Source organism: Raphanus sativus, chromosome 1 (genome assembly GCF_000801105.2).
Source record: "Raphanus sativus cultivar WK10039 chromosome 1, ASM80110v3, whole genome shotgun sequence".
In the NCBI taxonomy this organism is placed as follows: Eukaryota; Viridiplantae; Streptophyta; class Magnoliopsida; order Brassicales; family Brassicaceae; genus Raphanus; species Raphanus sativus.
Window position 1 is genome coordinate 10,857,177 of NC_079511.1, and position 18,336 is coordinate 10,875,512.

At 35.9% G+C, this 18,336-nt stretch overlaps 5 protein-coding genes across 8 annotated transcripts; 1 reads left to right on the plus strand and 4 right to left on the minus strand.

Moving 5' to 3' along the window:
• Positions 1 to 188: 188 nt before the first annotated feature.
• On the plus strand, positions 189 to 2,724 carry LOC108861848 (protein PTST homolog 2, chloroplastic). The gene is made up of 8 exons (XM_018636190.2): positions 189 to 826; positions 913 to 1,072; positions 1,169 to 1,346; positions 1,426 to 1,631; positions 1,771 to 1,916; positions 2,010 to 2,157; positions 2,244 to 2,312; positions 2,393 to 2,724. The coding sequence occupies exons 1-8, from the start codon at positions 348 to 350 to the stop codon at positions 2,486 to 2,488; spliced, it is 1,482 nt and encodes a 493-aa protein (XP_018491692.1). The 5' UTR covers positions 189 to 347; the 3' UTR covers positions 2,489 to 2,724.
• Positions 2,639 to 4,463, minus strand: LOC108862731 (ultraviolet-B receptor UVR8). The gene is made up of 7 exons (XM_018637332.2): positions 4,217 to 4,463; positions 3,992 to 4,144; positions 3,758 to 3,916; positions 3,513 to 3,674; positions 3,291 to 3,422; positions 3,044 to 3,208; positions 2,639 to 2,963 (listed from the first exon to the last, which is right to left on the minus strand). Exons 1-7 carry the CDS (start codon positions 4,410 to 4,412, stop codon positions 2,770 to 2,772), a joined length of 1,161 nt encoding a protein of 386 aa, XP_018492834.2. The 5' UTR covers positions 4,413 to 4,463; the 3' UTR covers positions 2,639 to 2,769.
• Positions 4,464 to 5,100: 637 nt separating this feature from the next.
• Positions 5,101 to 6,466, minus strand: LOC108855797 (homeobox-leucine zipper protein ATHB-54). The gene is made up of 3 exons (XM_018629707.2): positions 6,117 to 6,466; positions 5,525 to 5,874; positions 5,101 to 5,451 (listed from the first exon to the last, which is right to left on the minus strand). Exons 1-3 carry the CDS (start codon positions 6,232 to 6,234, stop codon positions 5,230 to 5,232), a joined length of 690 nt encoding a protein of 229 aa, XP_018485209.1. The 5' UTR covers positions 6,235 to 6,466; the 3' UTR covers positions 5,101 to 5,229.
• A 4,491-nt stretch (positions 6,467 to 10,957) lies between these two features.
• On the minus strand, positions 10,958 to 12,901 carry LOC108853562 (uncharacterized). Of its 3 annotated transcripts, none has more exons than XM_057003671.1 (8): positions 12,839 to 12,901; positions 12,709 to 12,771; positions 12,470 to 12,622; positions 12,123 to 12,341; positions 11,959 to 11,992; positions 11,613 to 11,777; positions 11,373 to 11,527; positions 10,958 to 11,298 (listed from the first exon to the last, which is right to left on the minus strand). In XM_057003671.1, exons 2-8 carry the CDS (start codon positions 12,745 to 12,747, stop codon positions 11,212 to 11,214), a joined length of 852 nt encoding a protein of 283 aa, XP_056859651.1. In that variant the 5' UTR covers positions 12,748 to 12,771; positions 12,839 to 12,901; the 3' UTR covers positions 10,958 to 11,211. The 3 variants fall into 3 exon arrangements, with proteins under 3 accessions (XP_056859651.1, XP_018482477.1, XP_018482483.1); XM_018626975.2 differs by having other exon boundaries at positions 11,613 to 11,779; positions 11,877 to 11,992; positions 12,839 to 12,897; XM_018626981.2 differs by having other exon boundaries at positions 11,613 to 11,779; positions 11,877 to 11,992; positions 12,709 to 12,766; positions 12,839 to 12,892.
• A 2,405-nt stretch (positions 12,902 to 15,306) lies between these two features.
• On the minus strand, positions 15,307 to 17,764 carry LOC108845117 (uncharacterized). 2 transcript variants are annotated; one of them, XM_018618384.2, is made up of 12 exons: positions 17,615 to 17,764; positions 17,480 to 17,541; positions 17,265 to 17,406; positions 17,101 to 17,171; positions 16,897 to 16,998; positions 16,725 to 16,814; positions 16,514 to 16,588; positions 16,343 to 16,375; positions 16,125 to 16,196; positions 15,932 to 15,994; positions 15,712 to 15,830; positions 15,307 to 15,621 (listed from the first exon to the last, which is right to left on the minus strand). In XM_018618384.2, the coding sequence occupies exons 1-12, from the start codon at positions 17,712 to 17,714 to the stop codon at positions 15,600 to 15,602; spliced, it is 951 nt and encodes a 316-aa protein (XP_018473886.2). In that variant the 5' UTR covers positions 17,715 to 17,764; the 3' UTR covers positions 15,307 to 15,599. The 2 variants fall into 2 exon arrangements, with proteins under 2 accessions (XP_018473886.2, XP_056860122.1); XM_057004142.1 differs by having other exon boundaries at positions 17,480 to 17,515; positions 17,615 to 17,705.
• Between the last annotated feature and the right edge of the window lie 572 nt (positions 17,765 to 18,336).

Below are 18,336 nucleotides of genomic sequence, written 5' to 3' on the forward strand. Positions count from 1 at the left end.
TAAAAATGGTATCTCTGAAACAACCCCAAATGAAGTAGTAACCAATTGAGAATCTAAAGAAACTTTAATGGCAACAACATTAATCAACGTCATCTTTGGAATTCCATAAACGTCCGAATAAAGCATACTCCTTTTTCTTTTTCTTTTTTTTCAGATTGAAAAGCTTTGTTTTCTGTGCGGTCACATGACTTCTTCTTCTTAGTTCTTTCTTCTTTCCCTGTACCAAGTTTCCTTATTAGAAACATAGATAAATTTGGCAAAAGCTAATCCACCTACCTACAGACAGATATGAGGAGGAACGGTTAATAGAGAAGGGCACGGAAAGTGTTCGACGAAATGCTCCAAAGATGGTCTCTCTCAACTCAGGCCCCGTTTCTTCTTTCGCTCCACGGATTTCGCTGATTGATTCCGATACCCTTTTGCCTCTTTCTTCCTTCAATCCCAATCGTTTAGCTGGTGATAGGAAAATTTGTGGGCCTGTTCAATGGTTTCTTGAGGTCAAGCTGAGGAATAAAGGTTGTTGCTTTAGGCGTAGTAGTGGGGTTCTGACGATGTGCAATAACAACAACCAAGATTTGGGTTGGGATAGCGATAAGGATCTGGAAACGGAGATTTTGGAGTTCATGACGAATTCTGATAAACCTGGCATGTTTCCGAGCAAGAAGGATCTTATCCGTTCTGGAAGATTTGATCTTGTTGAGAGAATCGTAAACCAAGGTGGATGGCTTTCCATGGGATGGGACTTGGATGAAGAGGAAGAAGAAGAAGTTAAACAAGAGGAGGTCGTGCTACACAATCTTTCCTCGAATGCTTCATCTTCAAGAGAGTGAGTCCTCTGTATTTTACATTGCTAGTTCTTGGTCTATGCCTTTTGAGAATGTTTGTTAAAGCAAAAGCTTAATGTTATTTCAGAGAGGTAGTTGGTGAGGATGAGAGTGGGATTGAAGGTATATTGACTAGGTTGGAGAAAGAGAGGAATTTGAGTCTAGGGATTAACTTGAGTGGGAAAGGAGGAGAAATCAATGGTGATGTTTCTTCAAATGGTTCAGTTCCTTGGGATTCAATGATTATGGTATGTTTTCTTGTCTATTATAAACTTTGCTGTTCACTTCACAAGAATAAACTGTTTATGTCGTGAGGTGTCGCCTACTTTTTTTTCTTTCTAAAGACAGCTAGTGAGTTTCAAGAACTCGACGGTAGTGCAAGTTCAGGTGAATACGGACAAAATAGGTATCAAGAAGCCAAGTCAGTTTCAGGGAACAGAGACTTAAACGACTTGTCTACATCAGAAACGTGGAGAACATGGAGTATGAGGAGAGCTGGGTTTACTGATGAAGATTTTGAAGGTATGGGCAGTGATTTTCTGTCTACTTCCGTATAGTGACTCCAGTAAAACAAATATTAAAGCCATAAACATTTGTACAGCTGCTGAAATTTCTTCCAGTAGCTTGGTTGGTCTGAAGAAGGATGATACGGATAAGGATTCTGGTGGAAAAGATAAAACTGCATCTTACTCCGAAGATATAAATACAACTCATATCAAAAGCCGTCTTCAAAATCTCCAGTCAGAACTTTCTTCTGTTCTTCAATCCCTTAGGTCTCCTCCTCCTGATGAAGTTGTGGCAAGAAAGGTAACGTATGTTTACATTTTTCCGTCGTATGTATGAATGGATGGGACTTAGAATCATTGCTCTCTTTGACTGATCAAAACAGTAGCGACTCTGTCCATGATTAACATTTGGCTTATTTTTTGGTTATGATTTCATTTAGGATAGTGAGACAAATTCTGAGAACTTGGAGAACCTCAATGATGATTGGGAGTTCAAAGAGAATGAAATCATATATGCCCAGAACAAGCTACGGTCTACAAGGGCAAAGCTAGCTGTTCTTGAAGGAAAGATGTCTATGGCAATAATGTATGCGTTGCTCATTGGTTATGTGCAAAATAGATAGGAGTAGGATGCTTACACTATTGTCTCTCACATTGGTTAGCTTCTTTTCTATTCTAGAGACGCACAGAGGATTGTACGGGAGAAACAGAGAAAAATAGATCATGCTAGGAGAGCTTTACGGCTACTCCGGACTGCATCCATAGTATGGCCTAACTCAGCCTCAGAAGTTCTACTAACGGGTTCATTTGACGGTTGGTCAACCCAGGTCAGTTCATATGTGGATAAAACAAGAAACGGATTAATCAAAGTGCTTCACATCTACTTAAATTTGTTTTATGATTTTGCAAACAGAGGAAAATGAAGAAAGCACAGAACGGGGTCTTCTCTTTGTCACTGAAGCTATATCCTGGAAAATACCAGGTTAGATCAATCATTCAATCAAAGCAGTATCTGCATCTAATATGTTTCCTGTTATAAACCTCGCTACATTTTCTTCACAGGTTAAGTTCATTGTTGATGGCCAGTGGAAAGTGGACCCGCTTCGACCCATTGTTACTTGTGATGGACATGAAAACAATCTGCTCATCATCTCGTGAGGTCATAGGCAACAACGTTTTAGAGCTAATCCCACCATCTATGGAGCATGAGCTGAATCAGTAGGGTTTTAGTTTCTTTTGGGATTTCATTTTCATGTAGAGTAAGGAAAGCAGTAGAGCTAGGTTTTTAAATCTTGACAAAACAAGAAATTAAGAAAAAAAAGAATCTGTATATCTCAAAATTTTCATTGTAATGACAATGTTCCTCTGACGAGAATAAAGCAAAAAATTTGACTTCCCGCATTGTACAGTGTTACACATTAGATATGATACATCCATTTCTATGATGAAGACGAAAGCTGTTGTATTCGCCTTACTGCATAGGTAAATCCACTTCCGCAATATACTTTGGTCTCTTTCGTCCGCTTGTCTACACTTCCCAGTCTCACCAGTTGAGGATTGTTCTGATCATTGGTGTTTCCAAGACCTAGCTGACCATGTTCACCCCATCCCCATGTCTGAACTTCTCCATTATCTGCAAGGCAAATTCACAGTTTTGTTTGTTAACAACTCAGAAAGTCTGAAGAACAAAGAGATGAATCTCTCCGCATTTACCTGTTACAGCAGCAGAGTGCTCTGCTCCAGCTGCAATTTGCACAGCTTTAACTCCGTCAAAGCCTGGAACTTTCTCCAAGAGAGGTTCAGAGGAATCTACTTGCAGTTGTTGCTTCTCGGATTGTTTATCAAGAGTGTTACCAAGCTTGAAAACTTGGCCATCCACTGTTCAACAAGCCCCATGAGCAGAGGAAATGAGTTTATGAGCTAACAGAAGGTTAACTGATGCATCTACACAGAAAATTACCGGTTAGTAACAGAGCATGATTCCATCCTAAAGCAACTTCTCTGAAAGAAAGAGATGAAGGCAAACACTGAGGGGTTTGAACATCAGGACTGCCGCTGAATCCTCTTCCCCAACTGAACATCTGTCCATCAGCTGGTCAAGCACGGGTTTTAACAAAACAGACACATGATTGGAGAAATTAAAAAAAGAAACTGAACATGAGAGAGACTTAAAGAGTTAAACCGGAGATAGCTGCACTATGGTCTCCATTAGCCGCTGTACGAACAACCTCAACATCTTCTAATCCAGAGACAACACATGGAAGATTTACTACTGACTTTGTTTTCTGTGATGAGATACCTAGCTGTCCGCGTTTTCCAGAACCGAATCCGCACACATGATTCCCTAAATGACACAAAATAAATCAAACGAAGAAAGATACTTTTTTTTCTTGCAGAACCGGTGAATGATATATCAGATGTTTTTACCTGCGAACAGGACAAGTGAGTGGCGCATACCACAAGCTACCATCATCACAGTCTTATCAACAAAGAAAGAGACTTTAGTTGGAGAGCAAAGTGACATGTTATCACCATGACCAAGCTGACCAAATGAGCCATTGCCACATGTGAATAGGCAACCGGAGTCTGCATACAGAACACAAAAGAGAGATCAATCTCATTTGTCTCCAAATCAAGTTACAAAGTTTCATCTGAGTTAACCTGAGACAAAACCAGAGTGGCTCCATCCAGCTGAGGCTTGAGTTACAACATAGTCTTGGAAGAAAGATACTGGTTTAGGCAAAGAAGAGTCGAGGATGTCTCCATGTCCTAATTGACCAGAGTTTCCCCTTCCCCATGTCAACACCTTACCACCTGCACAAAAAAATAAAAAAGAAGCACACTTTAAATGTTGGATCAGAAGATTACTTAATTTGGAGGGGTTACCAGAAGTCAAGGCGATGACGTGAGCGCCGCCACAGGCGAGCATCGATATGGAAGCAAGTGACTTTAGTGAGAGAAGCTGCGGGAGATGCTCGTCTTGCAACGTGGCAGTCCCTAGTTGACCGTCCGTTCCTGCCCCCCAGCTCCATACTTGTTCTTCTTTCTCATCAGCCGGAGGAGTTACACCGTGTTGGGCCATTACACCACCGTCTCTCACCACACCGTGTCACAGGCCTCCCCGCCTAGTCGCTTAGCACTTATCAGGAGTTTAGGGCTTATGATGAATGGGCCTATTATCATCGGGTCAAGGCCCATATAGTAACTCCACTTATAATCTGATGTCTTCAGCCTTCACTGTCCACATGTGTAACATAGAAGTTGGAGGGAGACAAGACAGAACGGTGGACCCCACAAAAATTTCAATGTTTGATACATATATCACCACGTATCGATCGTCTGACTTAATTATGAGTCTTGAACTATTATTAATGAAAATCTATGTGTTTGTATTAAATGGTCCCACACAGTCGTGGATGGTGGAAATATCTGGATCTGAGACATTTGATCCGCACACGTGGCCATTTTAAAAGATTGTGCTGAGTTGTGATCATCTCCATTGGTCGTGATTTCAGATAAGAAGAGTTCTGTCCATTTTCAATCTCACAACCCAAAGGAATAATAAATCAAATAGTGCTAGTCCTTTTCAAATGATAGAATCAATTACCTGATCCTTTCTACTATTTCAATCATTGACTAATTGAAAATGTAGCATATATAATGTATGTACATTTGGATAGCTGAATGATCATATCATTTAAAACCTTTGGATTCTCAAGTCATTGAAAATTATGGTCTTGTCGGTCGAATTTTATGAAAGGTCGTACTACTTTAACATAATGATTTTTTTATTAACCATCCATGAAAATATGTTTCCCATGAATATGGAACCCTAAGAAGAAAAAAAGAAGGAAATAGATAAGTTATTATCTTGGGTCACACGGGACAGTGTCACAAGCTCACAACCCTAGATTTGAAGCACACAAAGTTGGGTCATAGTAGAATCCGAGAGCTGCAAGCTCCGGGAAACTGTATTGATTATGTCCCAACCCTTCTTCTTCTTCACTGTACTGCGTATTGTTGCTTCTCACCGAACTACCTTCTTCCCCAAGCTTCTCGGTTTCTATAGACTGAGTTTCGAGTTTCTCTTGAATTTTCAGCTCCTCTTTGAGGAGAGCAACCTGTTTAAATGTTTTATCAATATGTTGAACATAGTCTCAGGATAACTGGCTGTTAATTTAAGGATAAATGTACCTTGTTTATAAGGGCTTGGTTTTGTCGAAAGAGAATGTCCCTATCAGTCTTGAGCTTAGCATAGCTAGCCTTAAGAGAGTCGCAGTCGATCTCTAGCTGTCTATTCTTGAACCTAGCCCTTCTGTTTTGGAACCATATAGCGACTTGGCTCGGCTGCAAACCCATCTTCTCGGCCAGCCAGAGTTTCCTGTCCGGTTCTAGTCGTTTGTCTTCTTCGAAACTCTCCTCTAGTAAACGCAATTGGAATGGTGTCAGCTTCCGTTTCTTGGTTGTCTCACGCGTGTTGTAGCTCTCACAGACGTCGTCTTCGTCCACAGTGTTAGTCTCCGTGTTGCTCATGGAGCTAGATCCTACAAGAGAATCACGAATCGCAATGACCCTAAAATTAAGAAGAGAGTCGGATCTATGTCACATGAGGTTGTTCAACGTTTCCACTTTTTTTTTTCTGTTAAAACTTTTAAAAACTGAAATGACATTTTTTTTTATTCGAGTCGATACAATTTGGCAATGAAGATTCCTCAAAGGTCAAAACTTTTAGATAAAAAAAAAAGAAAAAAAAAACAAAATATAGAGCAATGGAGCAGATGAATACCATAAAAAGCAGAGAGAGAGGTCGGTGGAAAGCAAGAAGAAGGAAGCTTAAGGCAATGGCTTTGGTTCTGGTTCTGAAACCAAGAGAAAACTTCTGAATCAGTGTTTGAGTTTTCCATTGGTGACTGGTGTGAATGAAAATGCTGAGTCAATTACTGCAAAAATGGATACTCTTAGGGGTCACTTTTTATAAAGAAATAAATTATGGAATTGCGAAAAACAAAAGTTACAAGAAAGAAAAAACGATTCCTTTTGCTTGTTTTAGTGTTTGGTAAGAAGAGTGAGACAAAGGTGCTGTTTTGCCATAAGAGGGATTTTATTTGTGGTTTATAATTAACTGAGTTCAAACATGGCTTTTGACTAGTACTAGAAAATAACAACAACCTAAATGTTACATTTAATAAAAAGTGACTCTATATATTAGGCGAAATGATGCCAAAAAAAAAAAATATATATATTAGGCGAAATACTGGAGCAGAAGTATGATAAACAAAAGCATAGTGATATAAACATGTTATACGACCACCATTACGTAACATGTAAAATCTCAACTCTATGTAATTATGATGATTAACCTCAAAAAGAAAAGCCAAAACCAGATCCTAGTGTGCATGAGTTCACAAGTTGGACAGGAGATGCTCTCCAATCACCTTTGTTGTCTATTTATATGCAAGTGGGTTCAATTTTCCTTATGTGGCACAAACAATCCCTGTGTACTACATTTGACGAAAATAAGGAAATTTTAAAAGTGACCCATTCTTTTGTTTTCCGTCGACATCAGATTCTTTTGGTTTGGTTTCATGAAAACTGTGAATGTCCAGTGGTGTGATAAAGGATTACCTTGCTTTTGTTTATTCACATAATAGTGTAGTGCTGTCCTTTTTGTTTGGATTATGCTATTTTCTGAATTCAGCAAATAAAAATCAAAATCTGTTTACTTTTTCTAATAGTAGTTTGGTTAAGGCTTAGGTTAAAACTTATCCAGAATACTTGATTTTAATTATCTGGATCCAAATCTGAATCAAAACACTTTCATATTTGAATATATCGGAGCATGTTGGAATGACATTGGATAATGAATTCTATCTATACTCCCAAGTTATGTAATGGCAACATTAAATAATGAATTATATAAGTTTTCACTTGCCACTTTTTTGGAGCTTGAGGGACTTAAGATGAAGGTGCAAGTGAAGTAATGTTTGAGTTTGATCTATATAAACAATGGTTTCATTGTTAAATTTGCATCTAGTAACTCTGACAAGGGACAAGGTGGAACACATGTAATCTCGTGATAATATATGGTCCAGCACAACATCAAAAGCACAAAAATGTCGAGCACATGTAATCTCGTTAAGTTGTTTCATTACATTGATAGGTCTTTAATTTCCATTTGAACAATAAGTTACAAGAGAAGACTTATTGGAGTGATTTATTTCACTCCATATTCTTTTTAATTGAAAAACAGATATGAAAATGAAACCAAAAACGTGCTTATGGGCTGACTAATTTTAAAAGTCGATTTCATATTTACGATATATTGAATTTTGTTTTTGAATGGTATAGTAAAAATGTAGTAACATGTTTTAAATCAATTGAATTTGATCTTTAATTTGTGTGTAGTTAAGATGTAGTAGTATAGATGACAGGATATGACTATATGAACAGCGGATCAAGAATATCAGTGAATAATATATGAACCCATGGAAGAGAAATGATCGGAACATCGTTCAAAAAGTAGATGAAATGTTGAAGTACGAAGAATATATATATCGTGGTTCTCCACATGGCCACTAGCCCACTAGATATTCTCGTGGACGAGTTAGGCTTAAAAGAAAACAAAAGTCATCTATATGCTGTTTGTATATAACCATAATGATGATACGAAAGAAAATGGATATGCTGTTTTGTTCAAATAGGGAGTTTCGGTGTGGTTCATGGTCATCTCTCCAAGGAATTGTTTCGCTAGGCGTCTTGTTTCTCAGCTCATCTCGTTCACCTTTACTTGATTTATTACCTTTTTATTCTTTTCTATTTTTTGTTATGTTTGTGGGAGCAGTTGATTTCTGCTTTCGTTTTTCTTGTTTATATTAAGTAATTAAAACTGTGCAGAATAATATATTAACTCTTTCAAAAGTAAAAGAACTTAAAAAGAGACGAGATTTTCCAACCAATTAGTCTACATGAACTAAGGGTAGACTCAGGATGCAATGGACTGAACCATGTGGAGAGGTGCGATTCAATGCCGGATGGATCGTCTATCTGAGGAAATAATCAAGTTTCTATTTGTGAGTGTCATACTTGCGTATGTCATCCTTCAGTATTGTTCTAGTTTTATGAGATCAATTTCACCTTAAAAGAACGACAGACTTTCTCTATGAGCAAATAAGCAGGTCTATAATCATAACTGTGGAGTCTTGCATTACATTATTTTCCCTGATTTATACTTTCTAGGTTCTTGAAAATAAAGTTATAAGATAAATATTTTATATATATTTTACTTATTAAGACGCAAAACAAGTGTTATTTCTTACTTGATGTTTGAGAGAGATATTTCTCAAGAAAAAAAGTAACAAGCCAATATGAAAAAGTGAAAAACCAAACATCACACTCAGTGACTAATATTTGATTATTGTATAGAACTAAAAATTAATCTAGAATATATTTTCTACCAGCTTTGAAAATGATAAGAAGAGAAAAAATGAAGAAGAAGAAGATGTTTAACATTATAAACTTGACCTTGTAAATCTTACATATATACCGAATTCGACTCACTTTACGGGGCATAGAAAGTAGGATTAGCTATACGATACGCCCGTAATGCCATGCAAACACTTGGGGCTTGAGCTACGTACCAAGCAAAGGCGACTCATTCTGTTTTTTTTTTCTTTTTTTTTGGTTTAATTCTGTTTTTTGTTTGGTAAAACTCATTTCTGTTTTATGTAACCTGTTAATCAACTGCTTTTCATCGGTTGTTTTTCCTTTTTCACTTATAATTCATCTGTTCATTTTATCCCCTCTATTATGCGGATATACTTTTATAACAACTTCAAGACATTAGGAATGCATTAGTCAAAGCCGTGCCTACATTATATTAAAAAGACATTCGTTTTAGGCCCCTTATTAGTATAATTTTATTTAGGGTCTTAAAATTTAAAATTATTTATACGAGAATTTGACTAACTCACCTTCTGAATTTAAGTATTTTTAATTTTCTATAATATAATTATAGTATATTTTTGTAATAATTTATTCTTTTACAATTTTAGAATTGTGTATTTGGTGAAGATAATATATTATTTTAGAAAATTATTTTCATTATAGTTGTAAATAAGTTTTTTGAAAAAACTTGCTTTAGACCTCTAAAATCATTCCAACGCACGGCACTGTCATTCGCTTACAAATGAATATTCTACAGTTTTAGACCAGGCAATTATGATTCTGCACCCGATAATCTCTTTATATGGGAGACAATAATGGAGTCTTTAGCTTTTAGAGACGATAATCTCTTTATACCAGGCAAATATTCCCTTCAAGTCGTCTCTCGGGTCCCTTCCTTTGGTGGACTGAAGATACGAGTGGTCCTTAGCGTTTTGTTTTAGTGGCAATGTTGGGTTTGTTTGTTGGTGTAGGTCTTTATGGTTATTGTCGTATGTCTAGCATCGGTTTGTATTTGGTGGGTTAAGCTTGGTTTTCGATGTCTCTATTCTTGGGGTTGACAATTGTCTTAGCAGTTTGTGTTTCAAGTGGTGCTGGGTACAGTGAGTGCTTCTCTTTGTTTCTTTTGCCGTGAGTGAGTGGCTTCGGAGAGTTCCGATGGGCAAGGCTTCGGTTTCGTGTGGTTTTAGCAGGACTTCTATTCAGGGTAAGTGGGCGCTTGTGAGTGCATCGCATCCGTATCCAAAGGTGGTGTGGACCAGTCTTTCTTGTCGGGTTTTGAAGTCTTGAGGTTCAGGGACGCTATCCTGTGATGGGCTGGTGCTGCAACGATAGGTCGCGTGTATGGGTTCTAGAGGTGGAGGTTATCGGGTGGCAATCTTTGGTATGCAGCGATAATTCCCGTTTACTGGCATCCGCTAAGGTTTTAAATCTGCTGAGTCGATTGCTTAATTTCCTAGTGTAGTTGTTAATCACTTTCCTTTTCTTAGTCGTGGATCGAATTCTTATGTCATGTTTATGTAAGTCACCCCTGCGTGGATTCTAGCTGTCGTCTTCTGTAGGCTTTCGTTTCTGGGGAATGTTCGATTTTCTGTCAGCTTTTGTACTACAACTAGTATTTTCCTATGGAATGAATTTCAATCTGAGAAAAAACAAAATGGAGTCTTCATTTTCGTGGTCGACCGACCTCTCATGATCGTTGCCGCCAGTTGCTGTGGTTTATAAAGTCATAGCGGTCGCTGGGATTAACCGCCATATTTTTGTCTACTATTCTCTCTATTTTTAAAAGATGTATGTTTTAAGCTTTTCATATTTATTAAGAAAAATATAAAATCATAATTACTGATGCTAATGTATTGTTTTTCTTAATGAATTATTATCCATAATTTTTAACCAATAAAATTTTAATAATACAATTTTTTTTTGAAATGTACAATTTGTCATTAATCAATGTATAGATTTAGAATTTAAAATTCGGGATTTAAGGTTTAGTAGGCGACATTACTATCATTTCTATTTTTAATTATTTTTATTTAGTTTAATATTTTATTTAATTATTTACGTGTCATTTTGATTGGTCAGAGAAGATAGAAATAAATTTAAAGATTGACCGTAGAGGATAAACTTTAATTTTGTTCGAATTTATCGAACAAGTGGGTCCTCTAATCACTAAGCGAACGATACCCATTCACATAAATTATTATATTTAAAATTTGGAACCACAAATACACCACAAATTGCACACCAAAACATCACCACTGTTTTCAATTATTCATCGGTAACTATAACTATCATGAGAGGTAATATAAGTTATCGTCACTTCACAAGAGAAGTAGTACAACATATAGATTTAACATGCAGATGGTCTAAAAATAGCATACGGAAAATTAAAGATACACAACACTGGCATAGTGAGCAGAACAAGACAAGCCTAGCTGGTTTTAATCTTGCGCTGTGAAACGGGTGCTTTCCATTATGTGGTAAGCGCTAGCTTGCTCGAGGCCCTCGCGTCTATGAAATTCTTTGATCTGCACCACAAGAAAAAAAGGAATAAAATGTCTAATAATATTGTAAGATGCAGTTAATGTGAATAGCTTCTTGCCTCATCACCGGGTACATCTTTGAACTCTGGAAGAACTAGACGTTGGACGAACTCAATGTATGAAGCCGTGATGGTTTCAGTTACCCCATCTGCAAACTCAACCTCGTGTTTCTCCGACATCAACGACACTTGTAATAGTAAACCATCTTCACTCACTGAAATAGAATTCATCTAATTAAATATAATGGTTATAGTATAGAAGCATTAGACTAAAAAAATCCCAAGAGAAGTGAAGAAAACCTTTGAGAACATCTCCTCCGTCTTTGTTGAGTTCGAATCCCTTTTCTTTGAAGTACTCTTCGACACATTTAATGTCACTGAAACGATGTTTAAGTCGATGGACCGCAATAGCAAGATGGTTCATTGTGTAGCCATGGAAAAGCGCCCATGCCCCATATTCACTCTCTCTTTACCATTCATGGATACAATTCAAAAATTGATCAGCTTTAACCACGAAATGTAATAACAAAAAATTATTGATTAGGATGTTATCAGATATAATACTTGGCAAGTTGATTAAAGTCGGCTGATGTTGGCTTCTCCCAAATTAAAGACCCCAACGTACTTGAAAGAATGGCTTGCTTACCACCTTCTGGTTTCAAATACTTCCTTATTATCTCCTAATTAACCATAAATTTGTATAAATGCCAAATATTAATAATATTTAATCTCAAATTAGGACCAACAAAAGACAATTACATATGTTGAAGACTCATAATGACACAAGATTATGTTTCTTGTCATTCATACCTGTGATTCTTGGCTTAGTTCGTCCACAAGAAGCTCAGCTATAACAATTCGTGGCAAGGGGCCGTTGCCTAGACCGCATCCTTCAACAGGGACGTTAATATCCGGAGGAGAAAGCCAGAGAACGTGTACATGCTTCTTTGGAAAATCAAGTCTGCCTCCAACTTGATATCCATAATCCATGAGAAAGCTCGACAGAGAATCTATTCCATAACCATCGACCTAAAATGATGCCCTCAAATTCTTAATATACTTTTGATGTCTAAATAAACACAAACTTGATGCCTAAAATACCAACTTGTTGATCAGAACATAGCATGCACACTGTTGGTTTTACCAAATCTTGGTACCTTGATTGTCCTGAAGAAGAAGTGGTCGTAGGAGATCTTTTCGTTGTCCACTGACTGAACTAGTTCCCATACCGTATTTGCCATCGGATTCTTCCTCAAATATGTTTTCAGTATACCTTCAAGCACATCCCGGAGAAAATTTTCACTTCCTCCCTGGTTACAACATATCATATATTATCTCGTGATTAATTGGCTTTGATATTTTATATTAAAAGAAAAAAAAACATTTGAGAAAGAACCTTGAATGATGAAGCTTGAGGCAAGTCGAGAGAATCCATGTAGGAAGATCTTTGAGCTCTGTCCTGATGAGAAACACAAGTTAACTTGGCTGTTCTTAAATCGTATCGAAAATTGGTAATTAATTATTACCTGACAAAGAGTGTGGAAAATAAGCGACAAAGATACCGATGGCTTGCTACGGACAATAATAAATAAGAGTGCGCGAATTCGATATTTTCGATTTTTTGGAGGTATTTGTTTCCTCAAAATAATTTATCATCCAATCTGTTTTGTCAAAATAATTAACTATCCGACTTTGATATGTACCTATCTGAATATATGATATTTCAAATATCTAAAAAGATTTAGATTTTTGACTAGATATTCGATTCAATCTACAAAAATAAATAATATAAAAAACAAATAAATATTTTAAATAAATTTATTTACCTTTTAAAATTCTAATAAATAAGTTAATAAATTTAGTAAATAAAAATACTGTAAAACTTATAAACTATACTATTTATATAACTTATATATATATATAATTCTTTAAGTATATAAGTATATATTTGTGCCAAAAAGTATATGTGTATATATATATAACGAATCAATACATGTTCTCAAAAATATTAGTATTTGTAATTTATTTTGTTTTTTTACGGATATTAAATATTAGTATTTATTTTAATTTGTAGAGTTATAGATATCTGAATTTTCAGTTTGAATCAAAACAGATAACAAATTGATACCAAAATGTATGGATATCCCATATTAATAATAATTAAATCTTTTTGAGCTAGTGGGGAATCGGTAGGTGGCCACGAAGAATTTTCTTTCCTTTCTAATATTATATAAAACAATTTCTACATAAAATTATAAATTAACGAACAGCGATGGAGAAACTTTTTGAACTCTGTTGCAACTTTTTGAACTTTAGTTGCATGTACCACGACCTATATTGTCTTTTAGCTTTTGCATTCGTGGTGAAATTTTACTTGAAGTCCGAGATATATGTTGCTTATGGGTGCGCATGAATTGAAATTGATCGAATTTGTTTCGTATTTCACGAATATTTAATTTTTTATCTGTTTTATTTCGAAAAATTACGGATATATGATTTTTTGAATATTCAAAAAAAATTATAGATATTTACGGATATTCATAAATATTTACAGATATCTTATATACTTTGTTCAAAATACAACTAAATGTAGAAAAAAACTTTTTGAAGTATATTTTACATAATATAAATATCAAATAAAAATTAATGAAACTATATATCTAATAGAATTTTAAATTTAATAACATCTTCTTATAAAACAAAAGTTTATAGAAAAATTATAGTTTTCTATAAAGATATTTATTATTTTCTTAACTTAATATTTTATAAATAAAATTAATAAAACTATATGTTAGTTATGTAAGTATATATATTTACAACTTTATATTCAATTATAGATATACATATATATGTATAGAAGTCAGAACAGATCGGATATCCATCTCTCTTCTTGTTTGCAACCGAAAAGAGACGGATATCCAACTAAACCATGAAGAGATGGTTTCCCTAACAGAGGGAAGACTATTTCTCTTCTTATTTGCAACTGAAACAAATAACAAAAACGACAAATAAAATAAAGACATACATGTTGATTACATTTATTTCCGGTTTACCATCTTGGTTCTGTTTGCTCTTCTGCAGTTTGGTTCTGCACTCTCATCAGTCTCTTCGAAGACTCTTATGCCTGGCTTCTCCTCCTCCTCCACAATTGACGGTTTCGCCAGCCGCCGCAGAAGCAAATTTTCCTGAACTAACGCTCGCTGATTTCTTTAAGCCACCAGATGCGTTCTCAGTCTATCTTCTAATATTGATGATCTATTACTTCGTCCTATTACACGACTGTCGCCGTAGGGTAGAGCAGAAACCAAAACTGAAATTGTCGAGGGAATCATGTGCTACTATGAGGTCATGTAGATGTATGATATGTCTTGAAGATTATGTGGCAGGTGACGTGGTGCGAGTGTGGCCACCATGCGGAAATGAGTTCCACGCTTTTTGCATTGACAAGTGGTTTTCAGTTAGGCTCTACTTGCCCTTCCTGCCGCATCATCCAAGTCGCACACAACACACCATTTTATTTATCACACACTTCTACATATGTTAGTCCATTCTTTTGGGTAGAAAGATATTTGAACCTTTCACCTAGCATTCAGTTTCACAAATACTTTTTACCTAGAAAACACTGATGAAAAGATTAAATACTGAAATATCGGAAAAGAAACTTTACGTTGACAGTACAAGCCTGATTGTGCTAGTGATGTTGTTCTTGAGCACTAGAGGTCCACCTTAATGGTCGATCCAGAGATCGTAGCAACTTATGAAAATAAGAGTACTCACCTGGTTTCTCTTCTTAGAGATATCAGAGAGATTCGTCGAGTTGGTTGAACTAAATGCACAGTTGCACACACAATGCCTAGACTTTTAGAAATTATTTTGGGTCCCATATCTTACTTTTCAGTGTCCTGGTTCCTTGAACTATATTAACATTTAGCTAAACAACTCTCTGAAACAATATTTTATCTTAACTCAGCTTGTGTTGCTCACTTACATCATATGCACTGATCATATGTGTGTAATATAATTCCCCACATCAACTTTATTTTAATTGCTAAGAGTTCCAAAAGCAGACGCATCACATGTCAATAAACAAACTCGATGTTCAAATAAATACCACCGAAGTACAAACTAAAATATCATTAAGACCTAAGTGCGTGCACTTGGCGAGAAGGGAAGCAAACCAAGGCCACGAATAAATAATAAGAGAGCTTTCACGAGACCATTTTGATGAGTAAGAGTTTGCTGTTATATACATCCTGCAAGCCAACCGCCATCAGGAAACTTTCCACATCAATACCTAGCTGAAGCAACCCTGCAATTCAAATTTCTTTTGTCACAACTCTATATATACATTTATATCAAAACTTCACAAGAGAGATACAGAACAATAAATTTATCAAACCTTGATAACAATGGCCTCGACTTGTCATTGGACTTAGTTATACCAATAATTTTCACCGTGGTTGCTCCTCTCTCTGTGTCATTGCTTCCAAGCAATTCTTCAGCAAAGTTTTTCAGCCCCTGAAAACGATTGAACGAAATATAGTCAATCAAGTAAAGAATAAGTTTCCCTTTTAACTCGTTTAATTTAGGTGATTTCAAGTCAAATAAGAAAAGACCACCTTGGTTTCAACATCTGCAAGTAAATTACGAGCTTTCTGGTTCACAGGAAGTTGAAGTTGCTTCTGTAAGATTGGAATTTGCATACAAAAGTTGAATACAAAAGAAGATAAAAGGGAATAATACATTAACGCAAAAAGGATATAATTAATACAGACATAGAGAGGTATCAATTCGGATTTAAGAGAATCCTACCATGTCAGGAAGTTCTGTGCTCTTGCCTCCAAAATAGTTATATAAGTGTAGCATGCAAACATTTGTGACATCCTGCCACAAGAAACAGAATCAGCAATGAGTCACCAATTCGTGGTTGGTTCAACTAAAGTAACCATAATTATGATTTGATTTTCAGGCTAATGCTGCCTGCTAATAAGACTCTTATGTGGTTCACAGGGTGGAAAAGATATATGTACCTGCTTGTATTCCAATGTGTCCAACTTCCCATCCTGCAAAAAGAAGTTACATGACAATAAATTTAGTAAAGATACTAAAAGGAGTGAGAAGCTCGAAAGGATAATTGTGAATGAATGATCATCAGCATTGCTCATGTATGACCTTGAACAAAATGGAACTTTACAACTCACCAGTCCACTAATCAAACTATTCAATGACGCCAACTCCCTCTCAAGTGAGTTGATATCCTCACGAACCAAGGTGACCTGTTCAGCATTAAACAAAAAAAAAAAACACATTTCGTTGGTCCAAGTCTAATTCAACATATTACATATACATAGCAATGGAAGGGAATAATTTCTAGAGGCAGGAACTACAAAATCGTAAATTCGTAATCAATACCTCGTTCTTGACTCCCTTGGAGAGATGAATCTGGTCTTCAACCTTATCATCCATACTCTGTATCTTTTGCGTTAAATGCCTTTTAGCAGCCTGAAAAAACAAAACGATTATCATTCAAACTTTAGGTCTACAGCTTTATAAATCGCCAGTAAGTTATAAAAAAAAAACTCACCGCTAGGGTCACGGAAACTTGCTCAAGATTCTTGGTCAAGTTAGCCACGGCAGTAGCCATGTTGGCTTTAGTCACGTACATAAGATCAGTAAACGAGAGTCCCTAACCAGTAAAAGCAAAAAAAAAAACACAAACATTTTCTAGTTCCCCCTTTAAAAAAAATTGCTCACAAGAATAAAACCTAACTTTCAATGATTCTCTCACCTTCCACCACATATAACCATACCCTAAAACTCCCAATACCGCAGCAGGAACAACAAGAGCTTGTAAGTTTGCTGCTCACACACACACAAAAAAAAACACAAAGGAATATCAAACGTGATGAACAAGAAACACTAAAAGCATACTTCAAAACGAGTTTTACATACCACCAGAAGCTCCATCCATGACTGTTATCTGCCGGGATGAAGCTAGCTGTCGAACCTCCATGGCTAACCTACGAACCTGGGAAGCTACGGCATCGGAATCATCATTATCTCCCTCAGATCTCTCCATGCCTTTCACTAAAGACTAGAAAAAAAAAAACAAAACCATTAAGTCAATATTTTCTAGAATAGTAAAAAGGAAAACAAGGTAAGATTACCTGCACTTCACCCAATATATCCGATAATTTGCGGTTCTTCATCATGATCGTACCAGTGTAACCTTGTTGTTATTCGTTACTCACATTTAGTGGTAGCAAGGAAGGGAACATTGAAGAGAGAAAAGCGAGTAATACCTGCTCCGGCTAAGATTAAGATCCTGGATAAGCCAACTCCGGCTTGCATCGCCATAGCTTCGACTGTTTGCTCCGATGCCTCCGCAGCTATCCGTCTCATATCGAATAAATATGTAGGTATTACTATTAAGAGATTTTTTTTTTCTGAGTTTACTTGCGAAACGTCGTCGTCTCGAGGTCAAATTCAACCGCCTTTATTGATTTTGAAGATTAATTTGAAACCGGATAGAAGAGTGGTTTAACCGGTTGGTCCTGCTTTCAAAACATTTTAACTAACTCAAATTATATTAACAGCCTATTTCTGTTAGTTATAGATCTTGAATTAGTAGTAGATATCAATTGTAATGTTATTAAGTTGAATTATAAGTTACATTTCAAATAGAACTCCAAACCAAAATTAAATGTAAAGTTGAAAATCTAACTGATAAAACTGAAAAAAAAAAATCACAAATGTGGTTGAGAAAATACTTTATATTCTAATGATCTTTGATGTTATTTGACGATAAACTTATATAATAATAAACTAACTATGGCTTAAATATGGTTATGGGAGCTCAAGAGTGTGACTATCTCCATCTTGCTCCTCATGATTGATGATCATCCTCTTCTTGTTGCTCTTTAGATTTTATACTTTGATTAATATCCATAAAATCTTTTTTTACATCGGTTTAAATGTTTAAAAAAACATTTATTAAACAATTCAGTATAAAAAACGAACACTC